Source organism: Hyposmocoma kahamanoa, unplaced genomic scaffold (assembly GCF_003589595.1).
Source record: "Hyposmocoma kahamanoa isolate Upper Pololo Valley unplaced genomic scaffold, ASM358959v1 95, whole genome shotgun sequence".
NCBI lineage: Eukaryota > Metazoa > Arthropoda > Insecta > Lepidoptera > Cosmopterigidae > Hyposmocoma > Hyposmocoma kahamanoa.
Window position 1 is genome coordinate 1,650,380 of NW_020654972.1, and position 19,163 is coordinate 1,669,542.

The 19,163-nt window shown below is 36.6% G+C and overlaps 2 protein-coding genes across 2 annotated transcripts; one reads left to right on the forward strand and one right to left on the reverse strand.

Annotated features, from left to right (window-relative positions):
* The first annotated feature begins 437 nt into the window (after positions 1-437).
* Positions 438-16,010, forward strand: LOC113238142 (deoxyribonuclease-2-alpha-like). The gene is made up of 8 exons (XM_026474884.1): positions 438-914; positions 1,931-2,105; positions 2,642-2,747; positions 3,901-4,116; positions 6,844-7,069; positions 8,271-8,453; positions 10,265-10,427; positions 15,547-16,010. The coding sequence occupies exons 1-8, from the start codon at positions 817-819 to the stop codon at positions 15,643-15,645; spliced, it is 1,266 nt and encodes a 421-aa protein (XP_026330669.1). The 5' UTR covers positions 438-816; the 3' UTR covers positions 15,646-16,010.
* Positions 16,011-16,841: 831 nt separating this feature from the next.
* On the reverse strand, positions 16,842-18,549 carry LOC113238295. Its single transcript, XM_026475131.1, has 2 exons — positions 18,279-18,549; positions 16,842-18,064 (listed from the first exon to the last, which is right to left on the reverse strand). Exons 1-2 carry the CDS (start codon positions 18,409-18,411, stop codon positions 16,842-16,844), a joined length of 1,356 nt encoding a protein of 451 aa, XP_026330916.1. The 5' UTR covers positions 18,412-18,549.
* Positions 18,550-19,163: the final 614 nt, after the last annotated feature.

Sequence of the window (19,163 nt, forward strand, 5' to 3'; positions counted from 1 at the left end):
TGAAGTTTCTGCGTTTCTATATAACTGTCTTATAGACTGCGCAGGGTTTATGACTGTGGAGTCCACAGTGTGGACACATATCACGCTTAACTTGTGAGTTGATAATATTTAAATGGATTTTTTTTTTATTACAAAACTGGATATAATTCCTACATATTTAGTTACCGCGAATGTAGATACTCCACTACACGTGAACACAAGATAATGATATAAATATAATATTCTAATAGTAGTTAACTGGATTTATCCAGAAATAATATATTATTACTTATATAAGAAAATATTATTGCGTAAAAACTTAGTAACTACACTAACAAGATAAATTAATGTATTACATTCAGATTACATCACTAAACCCCTCTGATACCTGAAACTTTACAAGCGCAGTATTTACAAACATAGACTTCTAAACCCTAGAATTATCCCTCTATGTTCTAAACAAAGTCATAAGAAATCAACAGTTGATAGTGAGTCATAATTGTAAATAATAAAGTTGATATTCGTGCAACCAGTTAGTTCATCACACGATGCTATGTTCCCCTTCTCTTTCCACACAGTTGCGCGCTAGCAGACAAAGAAACATGATGTCAGTGTGTTGTGTGCCGAGCGGAGCGATCTGAGTGACTCCCACATTATATCACATTGTATTGCAAGTATATTGTAGTTATAGAGAATTTTCACTAAATTGTTATGAAAATAAACAATAATTGTTTATGAGCTGCGCAGTGTTGTGGCTTTTAACATCATAAACAATTGCAATCCGATCTTCTCGGTCCGGTTACTCGCGTCGAGGACTTCAAGAAACAAACACGCGAAATGCGTGTCCTTACAAAGTTGGTTTTCGCGCTATTTTTTGCCGTCTGTGCTAGCTTATCGCCGCAATGCAGAAACGAAAGGGGAGAGCCTGTCGATTGGTGAGTTCTTTACATTTATGTTTGTAAAATTTTATTTTTGATGTAAAATATATTGAATTAAATAAGTATTACTCAAAAATATTTTTTAAATAATATTATGTTGCATATTTGTTTATTTAAATAAGTTTTTCATCATAGTTGTTTATGAAAACAGTGAAAAGTATTCGAATCTTTAGCACAAACTACTTACTAAGATCTTTGCTAATCACAGCTATTGTAACCCTGAATTGGGAACCTCCTCAGTTTTTAAAATCGGTTAATAAACGTTTTTCTAATTCAATAAAACATATACCGGTTTTAATTAAATACATTATTGCTACTGAGTCATTGAAATAGGCGCGTTTCTATGAACCATTTGTATATTGATTTTAGGTAACACATATTTGTTAATAATAATTTATGTATAACTTATGTGACTATTATTTAGTACAGTATGTCAATAAATTCATTTGAAACGGTGATTCTTTTTATAGGTCGGAAGTGTAATGTCACTAATGTCTGATTTGTTGATTGTTTTCGACTTCGACAATACTCATTCAACTAGTAAAAAATGCGTGCATGTAGGTATACAAACTTCCTGTCTACTTCCTCTAACTCATTTTGTACACAATACATTGTGGAATTTATTTCACGCCATTACCCTATAATGTCCATTACCTTACCTACTACATTTTGTATTATTGTAAGTAGAAAGATAGTGTTAGAAAAGGATTAAACATTTTTCAGCTTTCTTTTTCTTTTAAAACATCTTAACATTAAGACTTTACTCATAAGCACCTTGAAGATTTGCGTCCACATTAGACGTCTTGTTTGTATGGAGTATAACACTTCATGAACTTCTGAGCGGATATTGAGTATAACGACGAATGCCACAAATAGACAACAAACACGATATGTAAACAAAAATGTATCTCAATTACTCAGTCACATTGTGGATCTAGAAGCCTTGTCGAATGTTTTTTATCGTACGCTTATTAATAATAATAATAACAAAATTATACAATCTTATATTTCAGGTTCTACGTATACAAGTTGCCTCGTGAGAAGAATCATCTGAATCCTCTAGTGCGTCGAGGTGTAGCATATATGCATCTCACGCCATCCAAACTCAGAGGAGGATGGATCATGTCAGAAATGTCCATTAGCGATCCTAAGTCCATGGTTGGAAGAACTTTGGGTCCTCTTTATCATGTAAGTCGGAATTCCGATAAAGATACCTGACCCTTTAATGCCCCTACGGATTTTTTCGCCTTCTTACGCATTTATGATTGAAATATATATTCTATATTTAAGTAAGTATACGTTAAATGTCAAATTGACTTAAAAAGATTCTTAAAACATGATTCGGTAATGATGCAATAGGGAAGTCATACCATAATGGTCGGTTAAGGGGTTTAAGTATAATAATGCATCGACTGTACGCACGCACAAAACTGATATTAAATTTCACATTAGGATACTAGAAATTAAAATTTATAAACCCCAGTTCGTAAGCTATCATAATAACTTGTCGAAAACTTGAAGATTTTTTGAAAATTTTATGAGCACAAGCACGATCCTTGTAGCTGAAATGGAACCATTTTTTCCGGATCTAAATGGCGTATATTTATCTTTTCAAATAAAGCAATTTTTCGGGCCCTTTACAAGTCCATGGTCACGGGTGACCATGATAATTTTGTTTTTATTATTTTCAAAGTAAATTGATTCCTTTTTGTTGTTATTTTCAGGACAAGAATGTCCTGTCGCTGGTCTATAACGACCAACCTCCGGCAACAGAGAACCAGCCCGATCTCTTGCAATCAGTAGCCGAAATGTACTCTAAAAGTAAACGAGGTAAGTTTAGTTAATGCTTGTAATGCATGTTATTTGAGAGCGCGATAGAATAGAAAATAATATTAAATTCGTATCGTATTCAAGGTCAACACTGAAGTTAATACCATCATGTTTCCTATACTCGTCTAAAGTAGTAAAAATAGTTAAAGTATCTGGGTCTCTGGGACAATGAGGACAGGGTTGGCTGTCTGTTGCGATATGCTGGCTTCCAACTGGCATGCAATACAACAACGCGACCAGGATGTTGTTACGACTTCCGCTTTTTTGCAATTCGTCCATCTGCTCTTGTTCACTGATAAACGTGTTGACTATTTCTATCCTATTATTCAAAAGTGAGACGTGATCTCAAGCACCAAAACGGCAGCCTGAGCACATTGACAACTACGATACATGTCCTAAATGCTTCGGACGGTGAACAAGTTCGCACCTACTAAGTATATACGTTTATATAACATTAGATTATAAACGTTTTTACTAACAAATATCCGTATTTATGGATACGAACTTCTGAAATAAATGGTTCTTATTTTTATATCGATGTAATAATTTATAAACGCATACTTTACTCTTAAGATGAATTTTAAAACAAAACGACAGTATCGGTTACACTTATACACGATTAACTCGGGTATTATTTATATCTCATTGTTAGCTTTATGCTCTTTCGTTAATTCAAATGAGCTGGTTGAGAGTATTAATGAAATACAACTAATTCTAAAAAGAGATCAATGAATAAACGACGGTAGATTATACAATTAGGACAAAGTGTGAATATAGCTAGTTCGAAATACGTTAAGTTATAAGTAATAGGAACCGGTCTCAGAGATGACACCGCGTTGACTCACTATTTCTCGATAAAACATGTCAATATCTTTTTAAAAGTCATACTTGTAGCATAAATGAGTCATAATACGAAGACATGACTATACATATATGGATCAATCTCAACGAATGACTCCCATTACAAGTCTCTGTATATTTACTTCATTATTTTTAAAGACTTCATTAATAATACACTCACTATTGTGGCACAACTTGTAGTTTGCGCTATAAGAGATAGCAACATTAAATAAGTTGTTTTAGGATAAGACACAATAGCTAATATATTTTTAATTTCAATGTTATATATGTAAATGCTTGACGATTATTCCAGGGCAAATAAAACAAGCTGGTGTAAAAAAGTTCAAGAAATTCAAACTTGGTGACAAATATTACGACGACTACGATTTAGCAGAGATGTGCAAAATGCACTCCAAGTTTATGAAAACGAGAGTTGAGAGCGGACATACGAAAGGAGTCATTCTGGGGGACAAATTCACATCGCTATGGCTTGTGCATTCCGTACCTAGATTCCCACCCGTGCCTGACGGTAAGTTGTTGAAAAGTTTATGTCACGTAATGTGGTGTACAAAATTATTATTTAATATGATATTGCATAAATGGTTTTCCAATGCATCAGAGGTGTAGTGTCAAAATATCATAATACTAATAAGATAGACAACATAAAACAGACTCAATAAGTTTAATGTAGAAACCCTTGCCCGCTGTCGAGTTACCAGTGACTTACTGTATACATTGCACAAAATAGTTAATGGTGGATTTGGTGACATATTACTGGATAAGATAAGGGTGCCTCGTTCAGTTCGCCGACCTCAATTATTCGGTCAGTCCAACTTACAAGTTAAGTAAGTTGGATTAACTTAACAAAATTCGGTTAGTCCAATTTACCGAATGTGTAGAACATATCGTTGCCTTGGATGAACAAGGTATCAATTAAAAAATTTGGGCTTTTTACTTTAAAATGCAGTCCTATTAAAGAAGTCGAGACCTTTCTAATGAACAAGGTCTTATAACGATCGGACGTGAAATGGTGCGGGAGGCAGGTTAGTATCTCTGAACATTTTGCACGTTTTGGCCCCTGAGCAACACAATCGCATTCAGACATATTCAGTATTTCACACGGAGCTGTAGTCGACAAGACATCGTCGTTCGTTGAAGAGGGTATTCAAACTAAAACATAACACGTGTTCATTATAAGGTAAGTGTATTTTAAAAATATCTATTTATTTTTAGAATTTTTAAAATATACTTTAAAAACGTGTAAAACTGCTCACCTGAAAAATCTGTGTTTTTGAGATAATACCCTGGTCATCTGGATCAACAATGTAATGATATTTGCTCTAACCATGATATATTCCGTGATAGCCTTTCCGCATTCAAAAAGTCTAAAAATTATCTATTTTAATATTCTTCTATATTGCTATTTTTTTTTTGTTCGCACTCTCTATTAGTTTTCTGAATCCTGTGTACAGTTATAATTGGAATGCAGATTTACTGATTTAAAAAAAAAATAATATTGTTTGAAAATAATGCTGTAATCTGTTTTCTGTAATTTATGGTACAATAAAAATAAATAAAATAATAATAATTCAGCAAAGTAAACATGTTCTTGTTTTCTTCAATAAGCATTATTTTATATTACAAACAATGTGCGCGTTGAGCCAAATGTTTGTTTGTTGTAAACAAATAATGTTTATTTGTGATTGTCCAAAGCACAACTTCTATTAACTTTCAAGATCCATTCAGTAACATGTTGTCTCTAGCTTTGTTTTGATGAAGTGAATGTTATATGATATCTAAAGATAATAATAATAATAGCCCCGTACTAGGGTAACACTGTATCGCTGGTGCCATGGACACACATAGACAACCACAAAGCAAATCTAAACTCACAAGAGAAGTAAATATAGGCCGTACAAATATTTTCTCCCGGCCCGGGAATCGAATTCCGGACCTCTGAGTGGCAGACCGGCAGTTCTGCCACAGAGGCAGTTAAAATACTTCAGATCTTTTCTACAACTCGCTTTTAGTATCATGACCACATCGGTGAGATGACCACATCGGTGAGATGACTCATTGGCGCAACTATGTCATGTTCTTTTGTTACATATTAAGGTATTAGTTTACGAATTTCATTACATGACATGGGCTTACGATCTAGATGGCCTGACGAACTCTCTTGATTCATAATTGAGACCAAAAACTTTGGTGGAGTTGAATAATTTATGCCGATTACCAGTGTGAAGATTCTCAATGGCACTTCTAGGGGCAAATTTTTGAATCTGCTTGAAAATAATAGTGTAGTTATCACTTTACAACGGCTAGATGGATTTTACGTAAAACCTGACGGTGGCGTTATATTCGACATGTTTTTCTGTTGAAAACTGTAAAGTATTTTCTGTTTTTTTTTTTAAGGACACACCTGTTAATTTCGCCTTTACTTCGTCGTTGCTAGTTTGAAAAAAAAGGATGACACTTCCTAATTTAATTTCAATTTTAGAATAGACCCCTTTTTCGTTCCTTTTAAAGGCAATTTAAGCAGTGTATTTACACCAAGTTAGACGAAAGAACACTCAGATGCCAATTTTTAATCATTTAATTATGTGTTACTCACTTTAACAGATAGATTTATTTATTCAAATCCCCCTCCTCCGTTCCATGTCTCTAAACCATGATTTTAAATAGTTCTGTTCCTGGCAGGTTCTTGCATTTAAAAAATAAATAAATGCGGTGTTATACAATAGTACAATTGAGATTCTTGAACTGCATAAAGTATTTTTATGAATGAAGGAATTTCTCTCTATATTACAAAACGTACGTTATGATATGGGTTTTCGACGGTTTCTCTACCGTGATAAATTTTATAATAACAGACAAATGAATGTAAAAACGCAAGAAATTTCAAAACACTATCTATTGTGTCTCTTGAAAATGTATCAGATATAGATTTCTAAGAAGCCCTACAGTGCTACAGTACTTTGTCAACGACATAGGCCTGAAAATACTACGTTCCTGCTGCTGAAAGCTGATATCTTCGCTCTGTACCTCTTTTTTAATTTCTTCATCTGCCATCTTGTAATGAAGGTCGGCGATCATGATGGCAATCTGAACTTTGGACAGTGCAGCTCTGAAAAAAGATCGGGTGCTCGCAATGAACCACTGGCGCAAATTTCTGAGCCAGGATATTCTCCTTCTTCCTACACCTCTCTTTCCTTGTACTATCCTTCTTTTTTCACGGTATTCATTATGTTACCAGTGCACGGCCTCAACATAAGCTCCTACGGCTATCCGCAAACGGGCATGAAATACGGCCAATCCATGCTTTGCGTATCCGTACAAACCACCACTCTGAACCAGATAGCCACACAGCTGAAGTACAATGAACCTCTCATTGTTTACCAACACTTGCCTTTAGAGCTGGAAGGTGAATTACCTAATTTAGTAGAAGTTTTGAGAAACAAGACTATTGAAGCATCTCCATGGTAAGTTGTACTAATTCTTCTGTATATGGCGCATTTTATTTATTTATTATATGGACAACAAAAAATATAACAATGAAATTACATTGATACAAATTAAACATGATATAACAAAGTTCTGTACGAGATTATAAACCTACTTATGTTGACACATCATTGAAAAGTAACAAGAAAGAACTACTGTTAAATTTGCTGATAATTGACTTATTTACTTAATACTAAAGCGTCAAGGGAATGGGGGAATGGGTGAAAATCTATACAAGTGCAAGTTGCTTTACTACTCGTTTAAATACTCTGGATCTTGGATCAAAAATTTCCAAATCGATGTTTTTCATAGATATCTCGTTGTAAAGCCGACACATTCTTACAAGGGGGTTGTAAAAGAAAGTATTATTCCTGTATGTCCGCAAGTAAAACGTCTTGTTGGGTCTTCTGGGGTTGCGCCTTGTAGAGAGAGCTATTTTATTTAAGAGGTGAGGAGAATCAATTTTACCATGAAGAACCTTGTTCAAGTATGCGAGGTCCTGTTTCTTACGGCGATCACATAAGGAGGTCACCTTAAATTCGTCAAGTCTCTCACTATGGCCATAACCACATTTGTAACTAAGTATCCTAAGTGCTTTTCTCTGAACGCTTTCTACACTATCCGAGCGGACTGAGTAGTACGGAGACCAGATGTCACAAGCATACTCTAAAATACTACGGACAAGGCTGTAATAGACGGTCAGAAAACTATGAGCCTGATTGAAACCCTTGGTGTATCTTGTTATGAAGCCCAGCAATTGAAGTGCTTTGTTCTTAATGTATACATAATGTTCACGAAACGTTAATTTACAGTGGTATATAATTAACATAAGTAGGATTTCACATTTTTTATTGGTATAGCCTTAAATTATTTTTCTAAGTATTCCGTACTAAATGGTCACAGCACAATTGGCCATATTCCGCCATATCAAAACTTTGTATTGTCGTTAATAATATTTTGTAATTGTTTTTTGTTTTAACTCAATTTTATTCATCAAAGTACGCACATTGTGGTTGCGCAAAGTTGAATATAATTACATGTTGTCGACTTGTACGATTTCTGAAAATGAATGTATTATTAAATAAATGTTTCTGTTTTAAAGTAAGAGTGAGTAATGAAAACATAATCGTGTTTCAAACAATCAATAAAAAAAATTAATTCACCTAATACTTTTTTCAGGTATCACATAGAAAGTTTCGAGACGCTAGTGGGCAGGAAGTTCCTCTCGTTCGCCAAGAGTGCCATGTTCAACGACGACCTGTACAGCGGCTTGGTGGCCGAAGTGTTGCAATCAGATCTGCTGGTCGAATCGTGGACTAACGGACCGGGAACTTTGGACTCGGAATGTGGGAGAAACTTTCAGTAAGTAGATTTAATGCTATATATTTTAAGGGATAAGCTAATGACAACGACAATTGTATCGAACTCGCGATGATGGTACAAATTCTGTACATCGCATGGACTATATTTCGAGAGGGTTGCTAATCATCATACTACAGATCGTAACTCTGAAAATGGCCATAATTCCGTCTTTGAGGCTGATTAAATGAAAAATGAAATGAAATTATTTATAAGTAACAGTGTTATCGTTACAAGTCAGTTACCTGTATCATTAAATGTTTATCAAGAAATGATTATAAAATGAACAGTACATAGCATGCATTTATATTACATTATAACATCACATTTACATTATATTACATGTCATAAAAAATAAAATAAAATACAGTAACAAATTTAATAATCAAAGATAAATTATGATACGATAAAAAATGCATTGAGACATTCGATTTTAAGAAATAAGGAATTCTTTAAACTCATAGAATTGTTTTTCTAGTAGCCACTTGTTTAACTTAATATTGAAGATAACCGGTGATGCTGCATCTTTGATATTATTCGGTATCTCATTGTATTCTAGTGCCCTTATTACGTAGACAGACTGTTCCGACTTGGTTAATTTGGACGAAATCGCCTGAAAGTATTATGTAAATGACTGTGGATATCAATAAATTCCTCGTTAATATAAAACATAAGAAGTCTAAGTAGTTTTATTCGTTGTAATCTTATTCAAATATTGAGCAATGGTTGGAAAAAGGTGTTCCACATATTTAGATACATATATAGACGTAGCTACAAGAATCGATATAGATTTGTTAAAACCACCTGATGTTAATTAATTACTTTTTCGAATTCCGGATTCCGGAAATGGTTTTACTGCATCGAAATCCGGAATTCGAAAAAGAAATTAATTAATATTTGGTGGTTTAAACAACTCTATGTCGCTCCTTGTAGTTATATCTATCTATGGCTGTATCTATACATGTATTTATGTATGTGGAACACCTTTTTCTGACCATTGGTTTTCACTAGAAATTAGAGCTGCTTTGATAAATTGCTGCTTGTCAATGTTAAACAAATCAGTTATAAAATAGCAATTTGGTACTCGTCGCGATGTAATTATGTTGTACTAAATACCTAACTATGCTGTCTTGTATCGCGATTAGCAGTGTTCTTGAGTTATTGATCCATGCAAAGACGCAGTTAAATAAAATGTGCGTTTAACCAAAGTCGTGTTTGTAACTATATCTAATCTCACTTTACGACTAAACTGAATTTTATGGTAGTTTTGTATAATGAATATTTTTGTAATTTAAAAACCACAAACATATAATTTAAGCGTCAAATAGAGCGGGCGCGAGTCGGGTAGGGACCGCGGCGCCGGCGGGACTAATTCCGTGTATTTATATGGAGAACAAAACACCGAGCGCGGGCGCGTGCGCCTGTCTTGCGCCCGCTGTTTGTTTTTTTTATGACATCAAGTGACGGGACGAACAAGTCGTGCGCCTGATGGTAAGCTACATACTGTCCATAACAGTGACAGTGTCACTCAGAGCTTTAAATTGCAAAGATCTGAGGAACTGCGCCCGTCACCTTGAGAATAAGTTGACAAGTCTGTAAGCCATGTGCCTGTAATTTCACCAGCACCCTTACCCTTCAAAACCGGAACACAGTAATGCTAATATTACTGCTTGGCGTCAGAAATAGGTAAGGTGGCAGTAATACCCTGAACTCTTTCACAAGGAGCTCTACTGCTGCTACTGTGTTTCACGCTTTACACTTTACAAGGATTGACCATACCATCAAGTATTCAATTTGTTTATTGATAAATACAGGGTTCGAAACATAGAGCGGCTGAAGTTCCCAATCGCAAAGATGTCGTTCACGTCTCACAACGATCACTCGAAGTGGGCTGTAGCAGTGGCGCACAAAATGCATAACAGCCAAGACACCAAAGTGGCCGACTACTGGGTCTGCGTCGGCGATATTAACAGAGCGGTTAGTACATTTTTTCTTGTGGTTTTCAACTATACATAGTATCGTGTCTGTACACCTTTGGAGCTACAGTTTCAACCTGAATCTTTCTTATGGTGCGTCACCACGGCTGTGATGTCAAACGCGCCGATTCGAGTTCGCGAAACGGGCGAGTTCGGGTGGCATCAGTCCAACACGCTTGGCGGCGCGAATTTGGATTTGTGTCGAGAGCATAGGCCGCGCCTTTGAAGTTATCGGCCAGTAGCGGATTCGAACAGACTAAATCGGGTGAGCACGGGTGCGCTCGGGCTCGGTGCCTCTTTTAGAAACGCGCGTCGTGGGCCGCGAAACGGGCCTCGGCCATTGGGAAGCCGCCTTTTTGATCGCCAATCCGTATTATACTGTCATGGTAGTAAAAATATCGTGATATTGAATAAAACAAATATTGCAATTAATATAGCCACATCTCTTAACTGCCTCCGTGGTCGAACGGTTACCATACCGGACTGCCACGCTGATGATATCCCAGGTTCGATTTTTGGGCCGGGAGAAATTTTTTGTATCGTCTACATTTATTTTTCTTGTGAGTTTGGGTGTAATTTGTGGTTGTCTATGTGTGTGTCCATGGCACCTGCGACACAGGGTTTCCCTAGTGCACGGCTATGTTGAGTGTGTGCGTATTATTGTTATTATTATTATCTCTAGTAGCTGTGAAGGTACTTTTTTTTTGACGGGGGGGAAATCTTTATGGATACCCCTGAGCCCAGGGAGACTCAGGGGTTATCTGGGGACTCTCCGTCCAGACTGGAGGGCCTACCCCACTAAAACCCCCCCGGGTTTCCCTCTCGCAGGTTGAGTCGGCGCCGTGGGATCAGTGAACATTCACCACGACGCCGCCCGGCCGGCCTAGCTTACGCCAGGGCTCCCGCGCCAACGGAGGGGCGAGTCGGTTGTCCTCCGACCCGCCCCCCAGACGAGTGAGGCCGTGTAATGCAGGCTCCGGAGTCCCTGTCCAGAGCCCGCTGGTCTCACTAGGGGATCAGGCGAGCAGCGAACTGCCTTCGCCTTCTCCCTGAGCGCGTCTGCGCCGTCTGCGCCGGAGCGGGTGTGCGTCCGCCGCATCCGCGCGCACCTGCTCCGCGGCCTCCTTTTGCGACATAACCTCTGCGCAAAAGGAGGCCACCGCCTCCCAGGAATCCTCGCTATCGAGCATGGCGGCAAACACGCTCGGCAGCGAGAGGTCCTGCCCTACAGTCCCCGTCAGAGTGCGGCGCTGCTCATCCCACCGGCTACACACCTCTAGGGTGTGCTGCGCGGTGTCATCCGCACAAGGTGGTACAGCTGTGAAGGTACCTGGCTGACTGAAGAAACTTTAATCAATTTCTCACAGTTGGCGCTACGGCAAAAAAGTCGTTTGAATCTAAAACAAAGATCTACAAAAGCACATAGCGAAATTCGCAAGATCTGCTGACTTAGCCTGTAGCACAGTTAATAATAGCGGTACCCAACCAGAGGAGTTCATTCTAATCGATAGATTTTTTCTTTGTGTTTGATAAATATTTGTGTTAAAGTTTCGTTTGAAATAAATAACATTTCATACTAATCATAACAAGATGCACTATACAATACCAGCTTTGCTGGAAACATAACTGATTCTGTAGTCTTAATTAAATCGATGGATATTTTAATCTGTTCTGATCTACGCAAAAAATGTTTGATGTATAAATTAACTTTGATAGTTTTATATCGGGCTTCAAAACTAAGACAAACAAAAAATAAAATTTTGATACTTATTTTTAAAACTAAGCAAATGTTGATTATATTTCTATCATCATTTTATTTTAGAGCCAGACTCTTGTCGGTGTAGCCTTCTCCACTCCTCACGGTTCATAGCCAGTTCTTTCACCTCTTTATAGCTGTTCACTTTGATCTTTTTATTTGCCCACTATATGCCGCTCTTGGTCTTCCTCTTTTTCTTTTCCCTACTATCCTCCCCTCAATTATCACAATTAACAAATTCGTCATTACGCAACACATATCCAAACATTTTCCCCCTTCTCTCTATTGCATTCAAAAGACTTCCTCCCCAACCCTTTCCAAAACTTCCTCATTTGATGTCTTTTCAATCCATTTCAGTTTTCCATTCGCCTCCAGCACCACATTTCAAATGACTCCAATCTCTCTCTGTCTTTGTTTGTTATTGTCCATGTCTCGCATCCATACAGTGCGGTACTCCTGACATATCGCACTGCTATTACAATAGTGTTGTAACTCATAATATGTGACATTTAATATTATATCATTACTGAACGTAAAATTTGATTCTCTACACGTCAAAAAAACCGTCGTTAAAATATTGTAAGAAACAATCAAAATATATCTACTTAACTCAAATTGAGACACACTTTATGTGCACTATTTTTGGCCAAAATAATCCTTATTCAGAAACATGAAATTATGTTTTCCATTTATTGTTAAATATATTTGAGAAATTGTTTAAGTGTCTATAATAAACTATAACATATATGTACATTTTAATTATTTTTTTGCGGGAAGTGAGTAACTCGGTTTTCATCGAAATGAGAAAGTCCTCTTTTGAGTTAATACACTATTGTATTAATAGTGCGATGTGTTTTGATTAATATTTTTTTCAATTGTATAGGTATTTTAGAGGTGAAAATATGTTTTTTATTATGGAAAGCCTGTTTTGCTATTACGATTCTAGTCTTTATGTTAGTGATACATTTGGAATCTTGTGTGATAACTCTACCAAGATATTTGAAATTTGTTACCTGCTCTACAGGAATGTCATTTATTATGATAGGTGTAATTTTGGAGAGATGTTTTGCAGTTACTAATACTTTGGTCTTATTTTTGTTAATCGTCAAATTAAATTCTTTAAAAATCTGATTCACCCCATTGAGTGGAGCTTCTAATTGGTGTCTGCTTTCTGTAACTACAGCTATGTCATCGGCAAACCTTTCAAATGACACTCTGTGACCATTCACTCTTATACCTTCTGTAGATGTTTCTGTAGTGTTTTGTATTGCGCTTTCGATAAAAATGTTGAAGATGAGAGGTGAAAGTGAACAGCCTTGTCGCACTCTTTGTCTTATTTTTGCTTTCCTACTTTCGTTTTCTATCTCTGTGATGGTCTTTTGATTTTTGTATAGTTCAAATACAATTCTTCTATCTCTATAGTCAATCCCGACCTTTTTAAATACTTCCATCATCAACCTCCAGTTCACCTATCAAATGCTTTCTCTAAATCTATAAAAGCTATATAAGTCTCTAAACTCAAGTCCAGTCTTCTGTCCACTATTTGTCTTTGAGACAAAGATTACCAGAGAAGCAATCTTTGTCCCGCCTAAAACTAATACTACGTGAGGCGCGCTTTAAGTTTCCGGAATGAATAAGAAAAAAATATTGTAAATGGTCAGACATGAATTTATTGTTTCTCAAAATATTCTCCGTTAGCGTTAATGCACTTTTTCATAGGAACGAGGAGTTTTGAAAACATTTATGCCACTCCTCCGTGATAATCTCTGAAACATATTTTCCTTACCAAACTCTTGAGGTGATGAAAATCGTTGACCGCGTAACTGGTTCTTAATTTTTGGAAATAAATAAAAGTCACAAGGTCGGGACTGTACGCGAGATGGCTCATAAAGTCAACGTTGATCATCTTCAAACATTCATTTGTCTGTCTGGCCGTGTAAGAACTGGCATTATCGTGGTGCAAGATGATACGGCGTTTACGTTATTTTGACGGAGTTTGTCAATAACTTCCGGCAAACAAATGATCGTGTACCAATTACTATTCACGGTACGACGATTCTCCAAAGCAACAGTAGCCACGTGTCCAGTTTTATTAAAAAAAGAAGCAATCATCCGCAAGGGCCTCCCTTTGCACGCGCGCCACTTTGGTTGGTTTCGGCTCATCTCGATAGACCCATACGCTCGATTGCTGCTTTGTTTTGGGATCGTAACTATAAATCCATCTTTCGTCACCTGTTACTATACCCCACACCAAATTTGACACCCCTTCGTTAAATCTGGTAAGCATGGCATTGCACCAAGTGACGCGATCCGTTTTTTGAGCCTCTGTCAAATTGTGTGGGATCCACCGAGAGCACAGCTTTTTCACAGTCAAATGTTCATGTAGTATTGATTGTATTTGACTTATGCCTATGCCTAAAGACGAGATGGTATGTCACATGCCTGTCTGTTTTGATCACACGGCGCACAGCGTCGATGTTTATGTTGTTCACAGCAGTGGACGGGCGACCATCACGAAATTCATCACTGAGATTCACACGACTGCCTTTGAATTCTGCAAACTAGCTATAAATACTCGTCTTGCATAGTGCTTCATCGCCAAAAGCAGTTTGAAACCGAGCGAAGCTCCGCTGAGCTGTTAAATTACACTTAAAGACGTAGAAAATCATACTACGAAAATTTTCACGAGTTAAATCCATGGTGATATAGACAACCAATTTCTAAAATGACGCCACAATGTAAAAACGTGACAGTCAGATGAAACAAACTGTATTCTACAGCCAAAGAAAAAGAAAAGAAAAAGAAAAGAATTTTCCAATGTATTACAATTATTTTTTAAATATTGTTTATGTAAGTGGCCAGTTCCGGAAACTTATAGTGCGCTCTATGTAATATATACTAATACAATATTCATTGTAATATTATTTGACCTGAAAATATGTTCGGAAACGCAAGCAAATTGGTTTCTTACTGCTTTTTCATATACTAACCTACTGAATGGAGGGCGCAACCAAGCACCCAAGATTTAGGAGATCAATATCAAAAGATAAACTGGTTATAAATGTCATCAATCGTTAAAAGAAAAGACCAATGATAAAAAAAGAGGATCTAATAATTTTTTTGAATACGACATATTAATTTAGTATGCTTAAACATAATAATAGTCTTACCTTGAATGCAGTTCATTTATAATTTATCCGTAGATCACCTAATATAGATGAAACAATTAATATATATATATATATGTATATAAAAGTACTCATTTGCAATATATCAATTATTTCTTTGATGAGCAACTAATATTATCTCCTATTTTTTAGCCTCGCGATTAAAAATTATTCCTAAACGACGTGTTTATTTGCAGTTACCACAAGAGTCACGGGGCGGCGGCACCGTGTGCACTTCTGGTCCCATTCTATGGGGTAACTTCGCGCACCTCATCGACTCTGTTCAGACGTGTTGAGGTGTGATCATATACAATTTTACAAGACTTGTGTTTCGAAATAGTGCCAAGTTTACTTCAATGACATTGGTATTTATATTATTATACATACTACACTGGTTCAGCGATCCGAAGAAGACCTTGTATGATTGCATTCATTGTACGAAACAACACGTGTAAGATTCTAAACACATGGTTAAATGATTAGTCGTCCTTAAATATCGTCGGCTAAATTTGAAGATCTTGTTTTCGTAGATATCCTTTTTTTACTCTTCAAGTGCAATTAAAGCTTAAAATATAATTTGTAGGTCTTCGTTATTTCTATGTTATATAAATAACATAGGTTTCCAAACTTTTTAGCTCACTTATCATAGGCAAGATAAAAAATTTCAGCGCCCACCACCACAAAAAATAATTGAAAACAAGTATTTTTTATATTAACTAAACACAAAAAATCACAAGAAAAAAAATTTGTAGTGCAGTATAAATTGATAAATCAGGTTTTTTTTTCAAATACGGTAGCACTCCTAGGACTCTGAGCGCCCAATGGGGGGGGGGTAGGGACCATTTTGGGTAACTATGTTCAAAAAGTTATAAAATAAGGGTATTGATTGAAGATTGTCATGTAATTATTTCTAGAAATTCTGTTTTTTGTGTCTACTCAAAAGTTCACAATAATGGAGGTTACGAGGTTTATGAATTTAGCCGTCGACATAAATGAGGTATAAATAACTATACCGTAATCAGTTATAGTTCATAGAATCTCGTTACCTGTTAAGAATGGAGCGGTCGAAACGTAAATATTACCTAATGCAACAGTTATTACCAAATGATTACACAATTTTTGCTAGTCACCTAAAGGCCAGCGCAGACAACGACGGTTTTATCATAGTATAATAAGTAAAGTTCATTTCACGAAAGAAGTCCCGCAGACGCAGCGCTGTATTCGCGCGACATAATGTTGCCACGGTTAAATATGGGGAAATCAGGGGAAATAATTTATAGTTCATTTACTTTCATTTTATTAACTGAGTACTCGAATAGTTAAAAAAAAATGTTTTTAATAGAATGTATTTTTAAAATAAGTACCTATTTGATATCCATACTGCTAAGGTCAGATTAGTGAAAAATAAATCTTCCTGTAATTTCTAAAATATAAAATGGAGATATTCGACCAACTTTAAATTAGAAAATAAAATAACATTTAAAACTTTTATTCAAATTTTTATTGAATAATTATGATCATGATCACTGTCAGAAGAGTGAATAGAAACAGAATCAGATTCTGTTTCACTATCACTAGCCGTGGATATAATAAATCGATCCATTTCTTCATCCATAAGACCATCATTTTTTAAATATTCTTCCTCCAAATGCTGTACATGTTTACATTGAACTGCCCAATCTTCCGCTGTAACTGTCTCAAAAGCCTCTTCTGTTAGGCGTACAATTTCTTTTGGATCTTGGCCCACGTTTTTATCCGCTACCCGTCTCTTTACAAGGCTCCACATTTTTTCGATCGGATTGAGATCGCAGTGGTAAGGCGGCAATCTTAGCAATTCATGATTGTGAGATTTTAATAATGCATCCACGGCATATGTAGGTGGACCCTTGTTTTGTTTAATTAATTCAAATAATACAGCTTTTGTCCAAGTATCTTCAAAATATACTCCCTTTTCTCGCAGCCATTCCTGCATGTCACGTTTAATACTTGACATTGTAGGTGCTTTATTTATTTGAGTGCAGTGATACGGAGCGTTGTCCATTACCACAAGTGACCTTTCAGGTAGGTTAGGAATGACTTTTTCACTCATCCATTTCAAAAAATTAGTCGAGTTCATGTCATCATGGTAATCTGAGGATTTGGATTGGGATTTGAACATTAACAATGCACCATTAACAAAACCATTTTCAGTTCCCGCATGAGCAATTATCCAACGACTCCCCGATGACTCTGACACGAACATCCCAGGCTCCTCCTCACTTTGCCAGCTACTTTTGGCATGATAAGTGTTGTGTATATAGGTCTCGTCTAAATATACTACAGGTTTTTTCTCCACATTGCGATTTCTTCGTATTCTCTCCAAATATCTTGAACGCCATGCAGTAATATCATAACGTTCCATTAGTAATTTACGTTTCGATTGGCATCGCTTATGCTTGAAACCCATGCTATGCAATATACGGTGCAATGTTGTGATGCTTCCTTGATAATTTATGTCTTCTCTCAAAGCTGCACGTAATTTAGGCAATGTAGGTAATTCCTTCTTCACAACATAAAAACTGTGAATTTTTTGACGAATAGCGCACAAATCAAATCCATCCAAGTCGATCTTTTTGGGATGCGGGCGGCTCTTCCCTGGGGTGACGATAATTTTAGAAGTACTCGCCGCTGTTGCGCCTTCTTTTGTAACTCTCGTTACAGTTTTCTCTGACACACCTGCAATAAAATGAACAATTAAAAAAAAAATTCAAACAATGATTATTTTCGTGTTTAATTACATTATTGTTGAATATAACTTTACAAATTTTTGTTGTGTTGTGTTAATTCCTTTTCAAATTTTCCTTAATAAAAATCGTGCATTAAAAAAAACTTAATTCCAATCCGTAAATCAATCGGGAAAAAATCTGTATATGGCAGCCCCAAAATTTACCTGTCATGGCGGCGACTCTTTTGCGAACATTGTTTATTGGTATTAAAACACCGTGATTCTTATGTTCCGCTTCACAGAACTCCTTCACCTTTAATATCATTTCTCGACCTGCACTTTTTACAACTTTTGGCATCGTAAATAAACCTCATAACGCACTAATCCAATAATAAACTCACTAAATGTCTACCACAACAAACACACCTTGATAACATCGACAAACGACAACATGGCCGATCTCCCCATCTGTCAAATTTAGTTCCACAATTGTCCGCGGGACTTCTTTCGTGAAATGGACTTTAGAGTAATTCCACAGACACATGTAGCAGCCGACTTGTATGTGTGCACCCCCCCCCCCCCCCCCCTCCCCGCGCGCGTACGGACGCAAACTTTCGCTTAATCTCGCGGTACTCTCGCGTTGCATAGCGCGGGTCGTCACGCGCCATTGATTATAGAATTCAAGCATTTGCTCGGTGTTTAAAACATGACATCAAATAGTAGACGTGTTTATTGTTGTCTTTGTGATAATATGAACAAGAATAACTCAAATTCAAAATCGGTCAGCATTTCATTTTTATTTCGTAATCACACTCCCATAATCGAGATACTAATTCGCGGTGCTGGTATAAAAATATGAATACGCAAGTACTGCATTTTACAAAGGTTATATCAATAAAGCACGAGAATACTGATAAACACCTTGGTTTTTTTTACAATCTGAAGGCACAACTATACTGACCATTGTACTGGCATCCCTACGCTTAGATTGAACTGTATGCATGTGCATTGAAGCGCTGAACTGGCGGGAGTCTGCCTACTACAGCTTTATGGACAAGAATACGTGGCTAAAAATGTCTACAATCGATGTGCTCATCACATTTGTCTGTT

What these genes read in the sequence shown, in the direction of transcription:
- LOC113238142 (XM_026474884.1), top strand. Translation starts at nt 817, where the DNA reads ATGCGTGTCCTTACAAAGTTGGTTTTCGCGCTATTTTTTGCCGTCTGT. An exon ending in CTTTGGGTCCTCTTTATCAT is followed by an intron (nt 2,106 to 2,641) that starts GTAAGTCGGAAT and finishes TGTTATTTTCAG; the next exon opens with GACAAGAATGTCCTGTCGCT. An exon ending in ATTCCCACCCGTGCCTGACG is followed by an intron (nt 4,117 to 6,843) that starts GTAAGTTGTTGA and finishes TTATGTTACCAG; the next exon opens with TGCACGGCCTCAACATAAGC.
- LOC113238295 (XM_026475131.1), bottom strand. Translation starts at nt 18,411, where the DNA reads ATGCCAAAAGTTGTAAAAAGTGCAGGTCGAGAAATGATATTAAAGGTG. An exon ending in AAGAGTCGCCGCCATGACAG is followed by an intron (nt 18,065 to 18,278) that starts GTAAATTTTGGG and finishes ATTTTATTGCAG; the next exon opens with GTGTGTCAGAGAAAACTGTA.